The sequence below is a fragment of the Solea solea genome, chromosome 8, assembly GCF_958295425.1.
Source record: "Solea solea chromosome 8, fSolSol10.1, whole genome shotgun sequence".
Taxonomy (NCBI): domain Eukaryota; kingdom Metazoa; phylum Chordata; class Actinopteri; order Pleuronectiformes; family Soleidae; genus Solea; species Solea solea.
This window is the reverse complement of record NC_081141.1, coordinates 307,844-326,647: the sequence shown is the minus strand read 5'-3', so window position 1 is coordinate 326,647 and position 18,804 is coordinate 307,844. Positions and strand designations below refer to the sequence as shown.

Here is an 18,804-nt window from a genome sequence, read left to right as displayed (position 1 = left end):
TAGTACAATATTATAATAATATTTCTTACAGGAATGTAACTGCTGATATTGGGAAACTCCTGTGAGCCCTTTTAAAGATTTCCCTTAAACTGGAGCTTCACAGTGAAATGTAACAGAACTGGCTGTGTTTCTACAGACCTTTATTCTTCTAATCTCCATTCAATCTTGTACAAAAATGGCAAATTTAACAGATGTGTTGGTTTATAAAAACAAATAAGCCATTTAAAAAGAAAAAAAGTTTTGGCTCATAATCCGGCCCAGGTCTTTGTTTGTGAGGAGCTGTGTGATGTAATGGTGCTCCTGCAGTGATGATGGGACACTGTGTGTGTGTGTCCTCGTCCTCTCCAGACAAACACTGGTGTGGGCCTCAGGAATGTCTGGAATGGCAATCACCTTCATTCTAATGACTTTCCTGCTGTCACTGTGCTGTTAGCTGCTCTTTAGTTACCTCACAACACACGAGTGCTCACAATGGTGTGCTTTGATGCACACACTGTCACCATGAGTCTTCCTGCAGTCTACCTCTCACTGTGTCTCAGTTTGTTTTCCTCCACTCTCTCTTCTTATTCCAGCTCTGCCAAGAAGTCCGGCTGCTTTAAAGTCAACAACTGCCAGTGTATCATGAAGGACGGGAGCGGCCTGATTAACCTGGACGCCGTGGGCGATGAAGGCGGTTTCCTGGGCCGTTTGAGGCCTGTGACAGCAGAGGACACAGCAGACGGTGATGACATGCTGTTTTCATTCAGTCCCTGTCGTCCATTCTCACACTTGGAGGACGTGACGGGGAGTGACTGCAGCAACATCGCTGCGTCCCTCATCATCAGGTAAACTTAGTGCTGGTTTAACTTTATAGTATGTTTATTATACCATAAGAAATGATTCAAATGATAGTTCATGCTTTATGAGGTGCTGACACACAGCCACGCCCTCTGCTGACAAAAACTCTTCCATTTACATCGGAAGTCGGAGCTGAGAGTGACGTCATTCCCGAGTTCAGTCAGAAAAAACAACCAATCCTGGGGCTCGACACTGTTTGTGACGACAGTCGATAACAACACTCTCCACAAACAGCCACAGTTACAAATGAAACAGCACCATGTGTGTGTGCGGCTGATTTACCGTCATTATGACAGAATTATATTCACGCTACAAGAAGAAGTGTTTGTGCAGTGGCAGCCATCTTTGAATCCTGACCTGGGGCAGTGTGAGGTTGCTATGAGTTGCAGAGTTGTAAATCTGAGGTCAAAGGGTGTGACTGTAAAAGTATTGACTGCAGGGGTGCCCAAAGACCGTGTCGGGACATGGGTCAGGGCAGATTTTGAGGCTCCCCAAACCACCGATTTGTTTTAGATAAGATTTATTACCACACACTCTAAAATTATGTTTGTGCAACATCATATTATTATATATTGAAATTCTGTCATTTTATTTTTAATGAAAAATAAAAAATGGTTTTACAGTTAACGTTGGTGCTGCTTGGACACGTTAATGCAGTCACACACACACACAGTCTCACACAGACACAGTCCCAGACATTAAAACTAATGTTTGTCAGAGTTGTGGATGCTGAGATCTGCTGTGGATCATCGTGTTCTTGCAGAAACTTGTGTCTATTCACGCTCACAGTCACTGACTGAGAGTATAATCCTCTCTTCTGTGTGTGTGTGTGTGTGTGTGTGTGTCTGTCTTCGTTGCTGATATATTGGGAGTGATCCAATAATATCCAATAATACACTTTAAAGCTAATATTGACCAGTATCTAAATGATGCTGATTATATTTCGACCCCCTACAGTTGGTGTGGTATTGAACCTCTTTGTGTGACTGTGTGTTAGCAGACTCAGTGCATCAGTGCATCAGTGCATCATGGGCTCTGCCTGTGTCCTCTGGAGGTTCACTTTCACCTCTCTGCCCTGCAGATGTGCACTTTTCATGGTCTTCTACATTCCTGTCTTGACATCCACAGACAGTGGAAGCAGCTGGAATCCCTTGAAGGCTTTTTTATAGTCTCCTCTGCTTCGCTTCATTTTCAAACCTCAAACCCTCGTCTGGTGCTGAGAGGAGCTGTCGAGTGCTTTTTAAAATCAGTCGATCGTTCTTAATGACGGATTAGTCAGGTTTAAATCCAGGAGAAAGCCAAAGTGGAATGCACTGAGGTCAGCTCTAAAAACACTTGTGCCGTCATTGTGGTGTTTGCCACAGTAACGTCGTGTTCAAACTTACACACTGTTGCTTTAAATACCAGCACCGACAGCACACATCTGTTTACCAACACATCGCTGATTCATATCAGACTTCATCTGAAAGAGAACCAGGATAAACACACTGTTGTTGTTAAATGTGTTAAACTGAGATTTGTTCATTTCAATTCAGTGTAAATGTATGTAGCTGTTGATGAGCCACCAGAGGGCGCTGTAAATGTGTATATGTCTAATACTGAGATGCTGTGGGTGACTTTAAGCCTTTAATCCTGAATATTAAAGTGACAAGTACTACATCACCCACAATCCCTTGGGGTTGCAGCAGCATTTTGGACTCCCTGCTGTTGCTGCGTTCCATTTGTACTCACCCTCACTGTATATACGTGTGTGTGTGTCTCATATATCTCACATGTATGTGAATAATGGAAGTATGAATATATATAATAATGTGATCACAGGCAGGACAAACACATCAGCCGCTGTGTCAGTTATGGACGACATGAAGGGAATCAGTTCCACTACAACGACACTCTGAGGACGCTGTCTGTCTCATATTTTGGTGAGTGATCTCTGCACACACGCGATGGAGTTGTTAACTGCAGTGAACGATCATTTTCATAATCACTCGTTAGTTGTTTGGTCCACATACGTCCGTACGTGTTTCAGAAACCTTGAGCAGAATTATTCATATTGAATGATTTCTTAGTTTTATGGATCAAAGAAACCAGAACATATTATTATATTAATTATTAAAAAGAAAAGTGATGAAGCTGTGTTGACCTTATGACAACACAAGTTTATATTGTGTACTTAGTTGGACTAAAATAGATCATTCCATTCTTAGTCCTATTACTCTCTATTAGACACTTAAAAGGACTGGAGTTGGGCTTTAAGCCCGACTGCATTACTGCTGCAGGAAAACAACAAACAACCACATGACATCAGTGAAGAAGAGACGACCTTCATGCCTGAAATCTTCCATCTCTTTGTTTGTCTGTGACATAAAAGATCAACAGGAAACTCAACAGCAGTAGCTTATAGAAAGGCACAGCGCCACCTATGGAAGGGTCAGATGTACGTGGTCAATAATCCTCTTCTGCACGTATACTCAGACCTGACTGAGATGTTCACAGTGAGTGTGAATGTGTTGCTCTTCTCTTTGCTCCCTGCACCAGCTCACGAGGAGCGTCCTCTGACAGTGGTGCATTATCACTGTAATCCAAACCAGACCACGTCTTTCATCCGGGCCCAGAGCCTCAGTGCTGAGCAGCCCCTGCAGATCTGGGTGGAGAGCCCCTGTGCTTGTCCAAATGCTTGTTCCATGGGAGATCTGGGGTTGGGCACCATCTTCCTCATCATCCTCTCCCTCAGTGCTGCCGCCTACTTTATCCTTGGTAAGCTATTGTTGTGATGTTTTGGTGTCAGGGAACCTCCCAGAACTTTACAGTTTTTCATTTTCACAAGAGAGTGAATCATCAATCATGTTTACACACATGAACAAACCAAAGTGTGTGAAGACTTTGTGGCATTAAGGTTTGGTCATGACCAAAAGCAACAAACATCAAACACAAGTTCTTCATCATGTCTGAGAGGGAGAGGTCATGGAGGCTAGTGATCCTCTGGGGACCCGGCATGGTCACAGCAGACGTCACACAATGTTGACCTCACTCACAGAAACAGAAACTTCTGTGAGTCGACTGTCTGTGCTTGTGACGCCCTCTAAAAATGCAGTAACATGGAATATTTGTCATTTCTTTATTTTACTCAACATCCATGACATGACCCCTCTTCCCTCTTCTCTCTTCTCTCTTTCCTCTTTCCTCTTCCCTCTTCCCTCTCTTCCCTCTTCCTTCCTCTCTCAGGTTCCTGTGCACTCAGACCGTTTCGGGGCAGCAGTGGAGTCCAGATGGCTCCTGAGCACAGTGTGTGGTGTATGATGTGTTATCACTGTGCTGAGAGGAGGCCGGTGAGGAGACTGGACACTGAACCATGAACAAGGTCAGCATTCTGTCACCTGCATGGTTTACATTTATAGTTTAGTGATGATGTCATTTTAACACAAAACACTAAATCTAAACTCACGTTGAGTTCATGTGATGCAGCAGCAGTGAATCATTTAAGTCAGACTTAGAGAGATAATCCATGTTTCATAGCAGCTGTGGGGATCAGGGACAATGTAAAGAACTAAGAGACGAGTTCTCTTACGTCTACGGGATGAACCGCGTTGTTTCCTGCCAGGGGGCGTGTCCAAGGTTGTTTGAGGCCGGAGGTGGTCTGTATGTAAGATGCTGACTCATGTGTCAACTACTGTTTGGCTTTAACATTGATGTAACTCGAGTCACCATATAAATGTAAATGAGTGACACCTGTTACTGAACACACGCTGCAGCAGTGGAACACAGGAACGTCTTTACTGCTTCACTCCTGCACGATATCCAGGCCATCTTTGACATCTTTGAGTCCACGTGAGAACAGCTGCAGAGGCTCTCTGTGTGATGTCATCACTCTGCTCTGTCCTCACTCTACGTGCTCTCTGTGTGATGTCATCAGTAGGTGACGGTGTCGTGCTGCCTCAGAAAGGCGGGGTTGCCTGGTGTGACATCAGGTTGTTGAACTCTTGTTTTGATGATGATGATGATGATGATGATGATGATGATGAAGAAGGCCTGGAACAGAAACATTAGAGTTAACAAACTAAAACAACGACCTGTTCCTGTTACAGTGTTGACTCCAGTCCTGAAGCTTCCAGAAGTAACAATAACATACAGAGGAGAGGGAGGAGCCTGACTGTACCACCTGCCAATCACACAGTGTCCCGCCCCAGTACATGCTGGGCTTTATGACTTTTTTATTTACAAATGGAAATCATACTATGTTGAAATGATGATTGAGATCATAAATCCCTCAGAAAAGACGTCTCATACTCTCTGAAGTCACACGTGGGTTAGGGTTAGGGTCACACGAAGTCACAATGTCCACGTGTGTGTGGAGCTCTGCTAAAGCTCATTTAATCACCAACAAGCAGCGCAAACTTACGAGCACAGAGGAGCGCCCCCTTGTGGAGCTGTGCTTCCTGATTGTGTTGTTTTCTCCTCGATTTCGGACTGAATCCACACAGAAACTACTTCAGAACATGTCGTTCTGAAGTAGTTTCTGTTTTCATGTCTTCAATTTCTTCATCCACACAAATCAAATACGTATACATACAGTAACAATGTCTACGATCACAGAGAAGAAAAAGATCATTTATGTTCAGTTGTGTTTCTGAGTGCAACTGTTAATTAAGAAATGCTAATAAAACGGCAGCTTTAAGTCTAAAGCTCTGAGCTGAAAAGTGAAATATTAAAGCAGAGTGATGTTGTACAGAATGATTCCAGGACTAAAACACGTGGCCATGGCGTTACATGCACTGCAGTTGTTGTAAATGCTTGGGAAAGTATTTGCACCTCCCCGCCTTGATCGTGACATCACTTCTGAGACTTTTGGACCTCTTCACGGTGTGTGCTGATAATAGAAGAATAAGAATATGATGTGTTCTGCTGTGACTGTGGCTCGTACCTCGTGTCCTCTGCCTCTGAGTCGTGGTCCGTGTCCTCACACAGTGTTGAAGGCAGATACAGATGGAGTTCAGGAACCTTGGCGGCGCCGGGTTGTCGCTGACCAGCCCGTCTGTCGTTGTTGTCGGGGGTTCTGGGAGGTTCTGGGGGAGGAGTTACAGTGACATCTTTGATGCAGATGTCATCGACAGCTCTGGAGCTGGTGATGGATGTTCTGAAACAACTGTGTCTGTTTATCCAAGAGGCAATAACCCAAACTGCAGCAACAACATCCACTGCCCTCGATCCAGATAATACGGGAGGAATGCTCCACAGACAAACTTTCATGTCAATTGGCGATGAAATGAGATTATTTGTTTGAGTCACCACAAACAAGCACAGCTGTTTCGTTCCTGCACAACATGTGCATGTTGTCTGGATGTGATTATGACAATGTGAAGCCACATGGAAGCTATTGTGTATTGTACTGTGTGTGTGTGTGTGTGTGCATGTTGGTATTAGTCATGTTGTGGGGACCTCCGTCTGTTTACTCACTCATGTTGTGAGGACTTGTCTTGTTTATGGGGACAAAACATTTGAAGGTAACAAACGTGATGTTGTTGTTGAGGTTAAAGTCCATTTACACTCAATATTTGTCTGTTTTATGTCCGTCTGCACCTCCGTGTGTCTTTGTGTTCTTATGGATGTCATGCAATATTTCGTCTATAGAGGGCAGTGCTGAGCACTGAGCTGCAGGCTTCAACAAACGTGGCCCCCGTTGAAGAGGTTATTTTGGGATGCTTGTGCTATAGATGCAGTGTTGAATGTAAGTCGTCCCGTTAATGAGGAATATTCTCGCTGGTGTTGCTGATAAGGGAGAGTGATGATGATGATGAAGGATAGCATCTTGTATTAAACACGAGGTGTTTTAAATACCAGTATACACTCTTCTACTGACTGAACTATAAAGCTTCGTCCTTCTCCATCTCCGTCTTTATAATATTTAAAAATGTAGGGTTATATTACAGTTATGGTTATGGTTAGAGTGAGTCTTCAGGAAATGAATGTAAGTCAATGTAATGTCCCCTGTCCTCTTCGCTGCCCATAATTCAAACTATAGAGATAAACGTCACAATATTATGAGAATAAAGTCGTAATATTATGGGATAAAAGGTGTAACATTAATAATACGAGAATAAAGTATTAAATGTATTATTATAAATATTATTTTCAAGATCATCTGCAGCCTGTGACATGATGGGGAACGTGGCGCGTCTTTAGCAACAGTATTAGCACAGCTGCTGCTGTTCAAAGAGCTTTTATACTTTTATTATTTCTCTAAAAAACAATGAGACCCAGAGCACAGTTTCTCTGGTGGATCCATTATGGAGTCCTATGATAAGTGTCAGTCCCTCACACAACCACACTTCAAAAACCCTCTTTAACTTAAACTCTCTGTGAGGTCCATGGTCGAAGTCTAAGGTTGAGATCTCGTGATTCTTGGGGAACTTAGCCTGTCAAAGTGTGAGTGAATGAATGAATGAATGAATGAATATAATTTGTCCTTTGAGTGGTTGTTAAGACAAACAGTCATGAGGACAAACAAACACACACTGACTGACAGTGAAATCAATGCTAAACTTAGCTCTTTGTTAAATCTTTCATTTCTTCTTCCTCAGACGTTAAACCCTATGATTACATGAACGTCGTATGCTTTCATGGCTTCATGCTGTGCTTTTAAGAAAGCTCTTCTCCTCCTGGACCTTTCAGTGTCTGCATGTGATCATGATCATGATTGTGTTGAATATGTTGTCTTCACTAACAAAGGAATGTTTTCTCGTTACTATTGAAGTGATTTAGCGAGAGTTTGTTTTAATGATCCTACTCTGAATGGAACTCATCCTTATTACATCCCATAGTGACCACACACAGGCTGGGCACTTCAGTGGGGGATTGGATGCCTTGCTCAGGGACACTCCAAACGTGCCATCCAAATAAGGCTGCCTTGCCCAGTGGCAGTGGAAACATTCACCTGCTCTTTGATTGAGTCCAGCTCCAGTGTGTGTGGTTCCACTCCTGATCCTGGACTCTGCCTGTGCCCTGCTCTCCACACTTCCTCTCAGGCTGCGCAACACAATCAGCCTGGCATCTGCTCCCCCTCTGCTCAGAGGCGCCGCCCTGGTGGTGGTGGTGGTGCTGCTGCTGCTGCTGCCGGGCCTCTGCTGGAGGGGACAGCAAAACCCCTGCACTGTGACAGGATTCACAATAAATATCCATTTATCATCATTTATTATTTATCATCATTTATCATCATTTATCATCATTTATCATTTATCATCATTTATTATCATTTATCATCATTTATTATCATTTATCATCATTTATCATCATTTATCATTTATCATCATTTATTATCATTTATCATCATTTATTATCATTTATCATCATTTATCATTTGTCATCATTTATCATTTATCATCATTTATTATCATTTATCATCATTTATCATCATTTATCATCATTTATCATCATTTATCATCAGTGAGTGAACAGGCCTTGAGCTTCATTGTCAGTGTAATGAACTGATGCTATTTTCCGTAGTTTTCTATATATAACTCTAAAGTGCTTCATTCATTTTTGTTTTGTACGTTTTATTTTTTCAGAACCCGTTCCACCCGATCCAAACATGATTTCTAAAGTTTGTTTGTGTCAAACACAACAGTTCCAAACGTCCTCTAAAGTCTCTGCTGATTGTTTAGTTGCCTGTGTGTGAGTGATGATGTTTCCTCTGACACAGACGTCACAAACTTTCACAAACTTTCATCGTCACACTTGAGTTGGACTTTTTAAATGTTCTCATTTAGTCTTTAGAGTTATAATAATTGATCTTTCATCCTTTCAAATGTTTATTGTAATGCTGTGTACCACCTGACGAGGTCACTTCCTGCCTCAAAGTGTTGTTTACACATTTAAATTGAGAACTTATTGATCAGTAGCTTAATTGTTGTTGTTTGACGGTTTGTGTCGTCGTGCGTATCGTTCGTCACCTTGGAGACACAGAGGCTGAGTGTCCACGTGGGGGCGTGGTCTGGGAGGCAGCAGAGGGAAGGCCGTCCTCCGCGCGCTGTCATGTGTGTCGTGTTTCATCCTGTCACTCATCACACGTTCACACGTTCACCTGCAGAGACACAGTCACAGTAACACGCTGCACATGTGCTGTTCGTATCACGTATCATTATGATATTTGATAAATGGGCGTTCCCTGTGTTTTTCTTTACAGAATGAATGTGTTACATGAAGAAGAAGTCCTTCACAGTATCTGGCTCTCTCGTGGCTCACCCACTAAGTGGAACCAGGATTTACTCTGGATGAAGTAAACTCACATAATGTGTCCTCTGACTGTTCTTCAGTGTGAATCCATGGTCCTAACTTCACACTTCAGTCACTGATGATCAACTGAAGTGTGAAGTTAGTTGTTTGATAAGTTTAACTTCGTGTTTAGTCCTCATTCACCAGCTGCACGAGAACACTACACTATACTCATATTTGTCACATGTTGGTCACTGAATGTCCTGTTTGTCTGTAACTGTGTTGTAGGACCGCCTCTTTGTGGAGTTCTGGCTCCTGATTGGATAAAGATTTGTTGGATATTGGAAACTTTATTCTAGATTTACTGTCAGAGGTAGAGAGACACACACTGAAACAGGTTTCACGTACAGCTGCTTTAAAGTCACAATTGTGTGTTTGTCTCAGGCAAAATGATTCAAACACATTCAACTATGTCTGCAGGGTTATTTTGTTCAGATTTACCTCAGCGGCAGAAACAGCAGCAGCAGCAGCTAAAATGCTGATTTTCTCTATGGACTTTGGTGCAGGAAAGTGAGCAGATTACAAATGTCATTTTCCAGCTGGAAGAGGCGGAGTAATACATGCATTGCAAAGTCAGTGCTGTGCGTCACTTTGTCATAGAAGCAGAAAACATGACTTTGTGTTTTCATGTGGATAATCTCGTCGTGTCAGAAGTCCTTTATGAAACTATGGAATGACATGTATCTCTTTCTATAGCAGCTCAGATCAGCACCATTTCAACAGTCTGCCATGTTTTAAAGAGAAGCAGACGGCCTCGCCCTCTGGAACTGATTGGACGTTTAGTTTCAGCGACTTAAACGGGCAGAGTTATCAACAGCGTCTTAACAGAAAGCATGTGTGGGTTCAGGGTTACAGTTCATTAGTGTTCATGTCATCTCTCACAATGATGCTCTTACCTGCTCTCATTCCCATCATGCATCAGTTCTCCCTGAGGAATCGTGCGGTCTTGAGTTGAACAAAATCCCATGCTCGTGTTTCTCTCTCTCTTCTAATATGAATCCACACCCACGAGCTGATTTCACCCACAGGACTGTTCCTGTTGCTATGGCAACATGAGCTGACTGGGTTTGTTTGTTTGTGGTAGATAAGATGGGATGTGGGTGAGGTCAGGGGGGTCGGGGGAGGGGCATAGTTACAAGCCTCAGTTTGTGTAACACAATGATGGCTGATGTTTTAACAAAGCTCTCTGGTTACCAAGTGTCAGCTGATGGAGTTAATAACAGCACACGTGCTTGACTCCACCTCTGCTGTTGTTTCCTCTCCTTGGGTCATTTGGTGGGAACAGTGCTCTTGGAATATTCAGCAGGAAATAAACAAGCTGACATTCCAGCTCACACTCTGCCAAGAGAGCTGTGGAGCAGGCTGTTCAATAATGAGGACTGCTGTAAATTACCCTCCAATCTAATCAAAGTGTCTTTGTGTCATGAAGATAATGAAGAGAAGGACGCTCTCACTGAGGACACACACACACACACACACACACGTGTTCTCTAAATGCTTTGTAGTTGTATAGAACTTTTCTGGACTTGATGATCACTCAAAGCTGCTTTACAGTTTTGCCATTCACCCGTTCACTCACCCATTCACTCACCCTTTCATACAGCACATCTATCACTCATCTTTCAAACCCCTCACACGCTGTCAGGAGTGTTTGGCACGTAGACCAGAAACAACGCGCTCTACCACTGAGCTCGCTGGAGATGGACTGTCACAGCTGTGTGTGTGTGTGTGCGTGTGTGTGTGCGTGTGTGCGTGCGTGCGTGTGTGTGTGTGTGCGTGTGCGTGTGCGTGTGTGTGTGTGTGTGAGTGATGAAGTCAGGACTGAGCTGGTACTAAACATGGTTACTGTGAGGTTGTGTTCATGTCTGTTAACCCTCGCCACATAATGACATGTAATGTAACAGCATCAAAATGAAAGATTATCAGAAGGTTTTATTTTATATGATTTTAAACTATACATCCAGCACCTTTGTTGACCTTCATCATTGGTCTGATTGGTTGTAGGTTTGTCCAGTTGCGTACAGATTACTTGATCTACATTGGACACGCCTCTTGGAAGTGGGAGGTGCCTACAGACTGGTGTTAGCCTGCTGGTGTTAGCTTCCATGTCATTTAGCAGACGCTTTTATCAGAAGCGACTTACAAAGGAATTGAGTACAATCAGCCGGGGTGGAGTCGAACTTGCGACCATGAAGTCTTTTGCACACAGGTCTGAACCACTGAGCGCTCTGTAGACTTTCATCTGATATTACATTAAACAGAAGACAGTTTTGGAGCTGATTCAATAAGGATGTTAGAAGCTCGGCCTCATAATAAGAAGCATTTGCGTTCCACGGGGTCTTCAGGGAAATGGTTTCACATGACCTCTGACCTCAGCTGCCACAAGCACCACCATGCTCCGTCTGCAGCATGTTCTACCTGCTACTAAGTGGCTCAGGCAGCTGCATGTGGAGCCGCTCAGCAGGAGCAACAGCATGAGTGAGTGATGAGATGGCATCACAGCTCACAGACCATCAATCTGCTTGTTTCCCTCAACACAGCTTTAACTCCGCCCCCTGTGAGTGAAAACAAATTCCTCCTCAGAGACATTTGTTGCTACATCAACAAATAGTTTTGACTTATTTCCCACTCCCTCGCTCCCTCACTCCCTCGCTCTCTCGCTCCCTCACTCCCTCGCTCTCTCGCTCCCTCACTCCCTCGCTCTCTCCCAACTCCAGCCTCACTGAATCATCTCATATTCCACATCAATTCCTATTTTAAAACCTCAGAGATGAACGTGTGAATAACCCTTTATTGTCACTGTTACATTTCTCTCATTCACTCATTCACTCGTTAAAATCCGCCTTCATTTGTATCTTAATGTCCACGATATTAAGTTGTGACGTCATGATCACTGTTTCTGACAGAACTGTGTTTTATTTTATTACGTATGATTGTATAATTGTTACAACAACATGAACATGAGTGAGACGCAGATCAAAGGCAGATGAAAGGCAGATGAAAGGCAGATCAAAGGCAGATCAAAGGCAGAGTGTAAGACTCCGACATACTGTATATGGAGCTCATTATTCAGTTCAGACACTGAATTTGACCACAGGCTAACGAATGGTCAGTTTACCTGTGAGTTTATCAACAACAGAGACAGAACATGAGCAGGAAGTCTCCCAGGTTTGTTTACCAGACACAAACATGCTCGAGCAAATGAAAGTGAAGTAAACAGGAACATTTGTTTACGACAGAGCGCGAAACAAACATGTAACAAATGTATTCACAGAATATGGAAGAAAAATAGGATCAGAACCATTCTAACTATATAGATCACAATGACCCTTGGTAACACACTCATGTTTGAAACTGTTTACACCCAGACTATTAAAATGGGTGTGAACACAGTGAAGGAAAAGGACAGAGCTCCGGTCTAAAGAGGGAGAAACCAAAAGACCAATATAACAAATTCAAAACATGTAAAGTAACTTTTGCACCTTAACAAAAATCTTCTTCATAATAATCCGACTGTTTTATTGGAGACGTGATGAACGATCCATCCTCTATCGTTTCCATGGCGTCAGCATTTATCACAGGTCCCTGTCCCATGTTTAGTGGCTGTTGTTTCCAGGTTCCGCTGGTTGTGGGACCTGTGGCACCAGCTACACTGTAATCTTCTGCACTAACACTACACCAGCGCACAACATATCCATAATTACACACACAAACTCACTTGTGAAGTTGATTAGAGGGTCGTTCAGGATCATACAAGCAGATGACATATTCTTTTATAACAGAGCTATCATTTAGAAGTTGAGCTAAAGAATGTAGACACGTGTCAGGTGACCAGCCTGTGACGAGACTGTGCTGGATTCAACCTGAATATATGTGAGACTTTCAATGACCTCAGGAAACCTGCAGTGTCCTGATTCACTCTCAACGTTTACAAGAATGGGACACAATCTATTTGTTGTGTAGTAAACGTCTATAGAGGTAAACACATTTGTTGTTACCGTGTGTAGCAGTGTGAGTGCTCATTTGTGTTCACATCGGTTGCCATGGTTTCAGTTCCGGTAATCATCGAGGCGAGCCGGTACTCAGCTCCTGTCACCTGTGTCGCTTCCGGGTCAGAGGTTGCGTCCCGTTGTCAAGCTTTCAATGTTCGTTTCCTACCTTATCACGTCCTACGCTCGTCAGCTTTACAGGTGCACACTTCTGTTGTGAGAGAAATGTTGATATCAATTATGAAAAGGGCGTTTACACATTAGAGGAAACTCGTCAACCACTGACTTATTTTGAGGTTTCAAGTGTTCCAATAGTTGTTGTAATTATTCATTTCCCAACAGCAACACTGGCTTCACTGATTGCCTGTAAATCACTTCATGTTAGACAGTCTAATATAATGTGTTTGTCCAGACAGCAACAACATTCTCTCCAAAACTTCATGTTCACGTCTTCATGAATGTGGCAACTTTACAAAAAGAAGAAGAAACTTCAAGTTGACTTTATAGTGAATGAGACATGTTGTGTCATCTGTTGTGCAGTGTGTGTGTGTGTGTGTGTGTGTGTGTGTCATTAGTGGACTGGATTACATCAGTCACTTCAATATGAATCTTCAATTATCTCATTGAAGACTCAGGGCTGACCTTTGACCTGTACTCACAGCTTCTCCTCTCCTGAAAAGACTCAGTGTGAGCTGTGGATGGACGTGTTTGACCACACTGTCGCTCTTGTCTCAGACCTTCACACGATGTTCCTCTCCACAGACTTTCAGGGGTTTTCCTGCTTGGAACCATGATCTCATTGTCGCTCTCTGTGGGTGGTGGTGGTGGTGGTGGTGGGCTAATGAGGCTTCACTGGCTCAGGACTCCCTCCCATCCCTCTTGGATCTTGGCAGTGTTGGTGTTTGATTACACCTCCTGTGAGTTTGTGGCTTCAGCCAAGAGAGAAACTTCTATTGTTTCAACCTTTCAGCTGCTGCAGGTTGTGAGGAGCGGCACAGCAGCGTCGTAGTGACCAGAGTGTTTCCACACATCACAGATCTAGATCTGAAGTATCGTACTTTGACTTGTACAAATGTAAGAGTGTCAAACGGCCCCGGGACGGTCGTAAAGTAATGAACCACGACAGAGTTGCCCACTTGACGTATGAAATAATAAACACAGAGCATGCAGAGACAGGAGAGGTCTGGCCTTGTGTGCTTTTTCAATCACAACATCATCACAATCATGTGGATTCTTTCAAAGTTCATGTATTGCTTCACGATGCTGCTGCTGCTGGCTTTGCTTGATCATCTCAACAACACATTTACACCAGAGACTGCAGCCTTCACATCCTGGAGAACATCAGACTCAGTTTAATGTGACTGTAAATCACACATCATCTCAAGGCACTGTACATACTGTAGTAAGGCAGAACGCTTTTATAATATAGAGACAGAAACCAACACTGATAATACAGAGTAGTATGCACAACAATGTATACTAGTCGTCATTATATATATACGTATATATATATATATATAAGTATATATACATGTGTATATATACACGTGTATATATACACGTGTATATATACACATGTATACTGTATGTATATCAATGCCAAAGCCCACCCCTAACCACAAGATGCAGAGTATGAAACTCACACACACACACACACACACACACACACTGTGTAATGTAATGTATCTAAATTCATGATAATGACTTGTCATATTCAGGTTAATGACAGTTGCCACTGCAGTAAATGTGAAACTTTAAGCTACAATAAATTCAACAGCTGTCAGAATCCAAAGAGACAATCCAGATGTTCATAACAAGGATTGTAATCTTGTACAGACTTTAAATGTCAGAACATGTTTAATATGATTGTGACGCAGACGTCTTTGTTTTTGGCTCTGACCTCGTTCACACGTTCACCGTCTTCTGTATCTTCAATGATAGTGTTGCATTCACAGTGTTTAATGGCCGACTCTTAATCATCATGTAATCCTAAACCCTGTTGTTGTTGTTGTTGTTGTTATTATAATATTCTGCATAAACACAAACTCTGTCGCTGCATCATATATCTGATAAAGCGAGGGAGCGTTTCTGTGTATACAGGAGTGCCGCAGGAGTGGGCGGAGCCAAGGAGCTTTGACATTTGTAGTTGTTTTTCCTTCGTTTCACTCACACAGTGTTGCTATTGTCTTCAACAAATCACTTCCTGTGTGCAGCCATGTGACCTGAGATGCTACACTGAGAGACTCACATGCTAAGACCATGAGCTAAGAGCTAAGACCATGTAACTAAATCACAAGCTTGTCTCAGAGGAGTTTACACTGCATGCTGCACCTGATCCACTTCAGGTCCACTCCTGACAAAGAGTCCTGGAATTATACATGATGCTCCTCTCTCTGCTTTACAAGGGAAATCAAACATGCTCTGCCAACATCTGGCTGTGAATCCACTCTCATATTTGACTCTTTATCATTCAGTGTGCGGGGCTCCGTGTCTCTGTGTCTCCGTGTCTCTGTGTCTCTGTGTCTCCGTGTGTCTCTGTGTCTCTGTGTCTCTGTGTCTCTCTGTGTCTCTGTGTCTCTGTGTCTCTGTGTCTCCGTGTGTCTCCGTGTCTCTGTGTCTCTCTGTGTCTCTGTGTCTCCTCTGCAGGATACAGTAAGTGGATTCCTGTCATTGATGTGTTTGGCACGGTGTGAGATCACTGCTGATGTCTGTCCCTGTTTGAGAGCAGGAGGAAGAGTTACTGCTTTATCCAAAGCACTGATGAACATTTACATTTATAATTGTGTAAATATATGCTATGATTAATGTAAACTGTGAGGAAAGTCTCAGTCATCAAACTTTACTCATATAAGGCAATAAAACTCAAAGACAAAAACATGCTCAAGATGAAGAAGAGAGAGAAAACACTAATATACTAAAAACAGCAAGTAAAAGAGAATAAAAAAGATAAGATAAATAATATATCAGATAATAGAACTTGTGTTCACATGACAGATTTCTCTTGTTGGTCAGATATGAAGACAAACATGTAACCACGTCAGCAACAACACGCACACGTGTGTGTGTGTGTGTGTGTGAGTGAGCGTGAGACTGGACTAGAAAAGTGCTTTATAAATAGTGACCATGCACTATTTCTATAAAGTGCATTCTCTCACACACAGAGGTGACATGACGTGTTTCACCTTTTGTTCAGCAGAGAAAACATATTCTTAAAATATCATCCAGGCATTTGGACAAAACACTGATGGAAAAATAGGATTATATATATATGTATATACAGTATATATATATATATATATATATATATATTCATAGAGCAGCCATGTCACAGACAGTGCAGGGCTGTGAATGTGTCTCAGTTTTTGTCCTGAAATGGTGCAAATGTTCACGTGATTATTGTAAATACTCTGGTCTATTATTACAAGTGTGATGACTTGAGTTTGAACATGTGCTGATACTGAGTATTTACTCATATTGACTTTGAACAAAAAACAGCATTAGATACGATTGAAACATGTGCAGTCTCCTCCAAAGGTTTTGGACGAGTGACAATTGCTTTATTTTTGCTGTTTTCCATGTTAAACATTTGAGTTTGAGTCCAGAGATCGTTATTTCACATTTTATTTCCAGGTATTTACATCAACAAAAACACAATTTGTAAAAGAACAGCACATTTTTAGTTGAGCAAAAGTAGAGAAACAGATAAGAGTGAATTAGATTTAAATGAATAATACTTGATGTTTAATAGCAAATCCATTTGATGTTTGTCGTGTTGGTTCTTTATCAAATTTCTTGTGTTGAAGGAGCTTCTTTTCTCCTCTTGACAGTTAAGCAGTAGATTTACAAATACACGAGGACACCTGACATTATGTATTATGATCAGTAATGTCCTATCTAATCTAAATTCTGCAAATATGTCATATGTACATATATGTGTACATATATATATATATATGTGTGTGTATATATATACATATATATCTCGTAGCTCTTTGTTGAATAATCATCTTTTCCCTTGTGTCCTCTTTGGCAGCCATGTTTTCACTCTCCATATAAAACCATTGCATGCAAAGAAGCACAGAATACTTGATCTATGAGGTCACAGCATGGTTGTACCTGTAAAGTGCACAGATATTTGTTTTTATAACATCTCCTTTGTGTGTGTAATCAGGGTGTCACACACACACACACACACACACACACACACTGCTAATTGCATTAGCCACAGCTTGAGCACAGATGATGTGTGTTATTTTGAACCCGAGCTGACGTGACACACACCACCATCACCATCACCATCGCACACACACAGCTCAGCTCATGTTTCTCCGTGAGAGGCAGCATTAGTGATGAATAAGTGAAAAGTCCCCGTGGATCCAGATGCATTAAGTGCATTAACAGTGTCCAGTGGTGAAGTGATGTGTGTCAGTGTGTGAAGCAGCCAGAGAGGATTTACCCACACTTTGTCCTCTGACACCAGCGTGAGACGGATTCAGCAGCAGTTGCCTCAATGCATCATGTTAGTGTCAGAAGTGTGACTGTGCTTTTTTACGGAGCTCGTTTTCAAGACTTTCAGCGTGACACACTGACCCTGTGCTTAACATTTTCTTTTTCCATATGAAACAAATATATAAAGCAATCATGTACATGATTAGCTTTAGCACGAAACAACATCTGAGTATCATCAGCGTAGTATGTTCAGTGAGAAAAGGATCGACTCGAGGACTGAGCCCTGAGGAATTCATACAAGAAGAGCTGAGCAACTTGTTTACTCTGACAACACAGTTACACAACTTACACTACTGAAAATCTACACAATCACTTTTCTGACACTCATTTTGTACCAAATTATTAGGGCTGGTTATTATTCCTAATGGATCATTTTTGATTTAAGTTTTGGACACAGAGTTACATTTGACAAAGGACAGGACAGGAAAGGACAGGACAGGACAGGACAGGAAAGGACAGGACAGGACAGGACAGGAAAGGACAGGACAGGACAGGAAAGGACAGGACAGGAAAGGACAGGCTTTCCCTTGAGGAGTGGGTCAAGTGTAAATGCTGTCACTGTTGACGTCCTGCTTTATCTCCTGGATCACAGACGACTCTCCAATGATGCTGTGATCCTCCCCTTGATACAGCTGATAAGTTCAGACTCAGTGTTCAGACTCAGGCGTTGTCAGTAACTGAAGCTAATTCTTAGCATTTCTTTTTCTCTTCACATTTGTGATGGTGGTGATCGCAGTGAGTGAGTCGAGCCTCAAATCCTTTGCAGTTAAAGTAACAACAAAGTTTGTGACATTGAAATCACCACACATCAGAAAGTGATCATAAGCTGTGACGAGGTTTAAATACAGTTGCAGCGACAGAGACGTCCTGCAGGAAGTGCTTCCTCTTTGTTGACCTGGATCAGTTTCATATGCCGGAAGACGTTCAGTTCATTTGAGACACATGAACAAAACAAGGCTCATGTGGAAGGAGACGAGGGAGCGATTGGTCCTTTGGAAGATGAAGCTTCCTTTGGTGTCAGTCACAGGCTTATGAAACAAAGTCAAGTGGAAAACACCACGAAGATGCGAGTGCGTGCAAACACATTTCAGGAGAAAGTCAGGAGCCTGAAGAGAGTCATTCTTGAAATGGGAAACATTGAGAAGTTCCATGCAGAAGTGGCTCATCAGTCACAGGATGTTTTAAAAGAACACAACGTGCA

The 18,804-nt window shown here is 42.4% G+C and overlaps 1 protein-coding gene and 1 long non-coding RNA gene across 3 annotated transcripts; both read left to right on the top strand.

Annotated features, from left to right (window-relative positions):
* Positions 1 to 294: 294 nt before the first annotated feature.
* LOC131463512 (uncharacterized) lies at positions 295 to 8,022 on the top strand. 2 transcript variants are annotated; one of them, XM_058635265.1, is made up of 5 exons: positions 295 to 824; positions 2,659 to 2,759; positions 3,376 to 3,594; positions 4,063 to 4,198; positions 7,656 to 8,022. In XM_058635265.1, exons 1-4 carry the CDS (start codon positions 472 to 474, stop codon positions 4,191 to 4,193), a joined length of 804 nt encoding a protein of 267 aa, XP_058491248.1. In that variant the 5' UTR covers positions 295 to 471; the 3' UTR covers positions 4,194 to 4,198; positions 7,656 to 8,022. The 2 variants fall into 2 exon arrangements, with proteins under 2 accessions (XP_058491248.1, XP_058491249.1); XM_058635266.1 differs by lacking the exon at positions 7,656 to 8,022 and adding an exon at positions 4,923 to 5,112.
* Positions 8,023 to 12,166: 4,144 nt separating this feature from the next.
* LOC131464331 (uncharacterized) lies at positions 12,167 to 14,272 on the top strand. The gene is made up of 2 exons (XR_009241158.1): positions 12,167 to 12,273; positions 13,857 to 14,272. It is a non-coding gene; the product is annotated as an uncharacterized LOC131464331 (long non-coding RNA).
* The last annotated feature ends 4,532 nt before the right edge of the window (positions 14,273 to 18,804 follow it).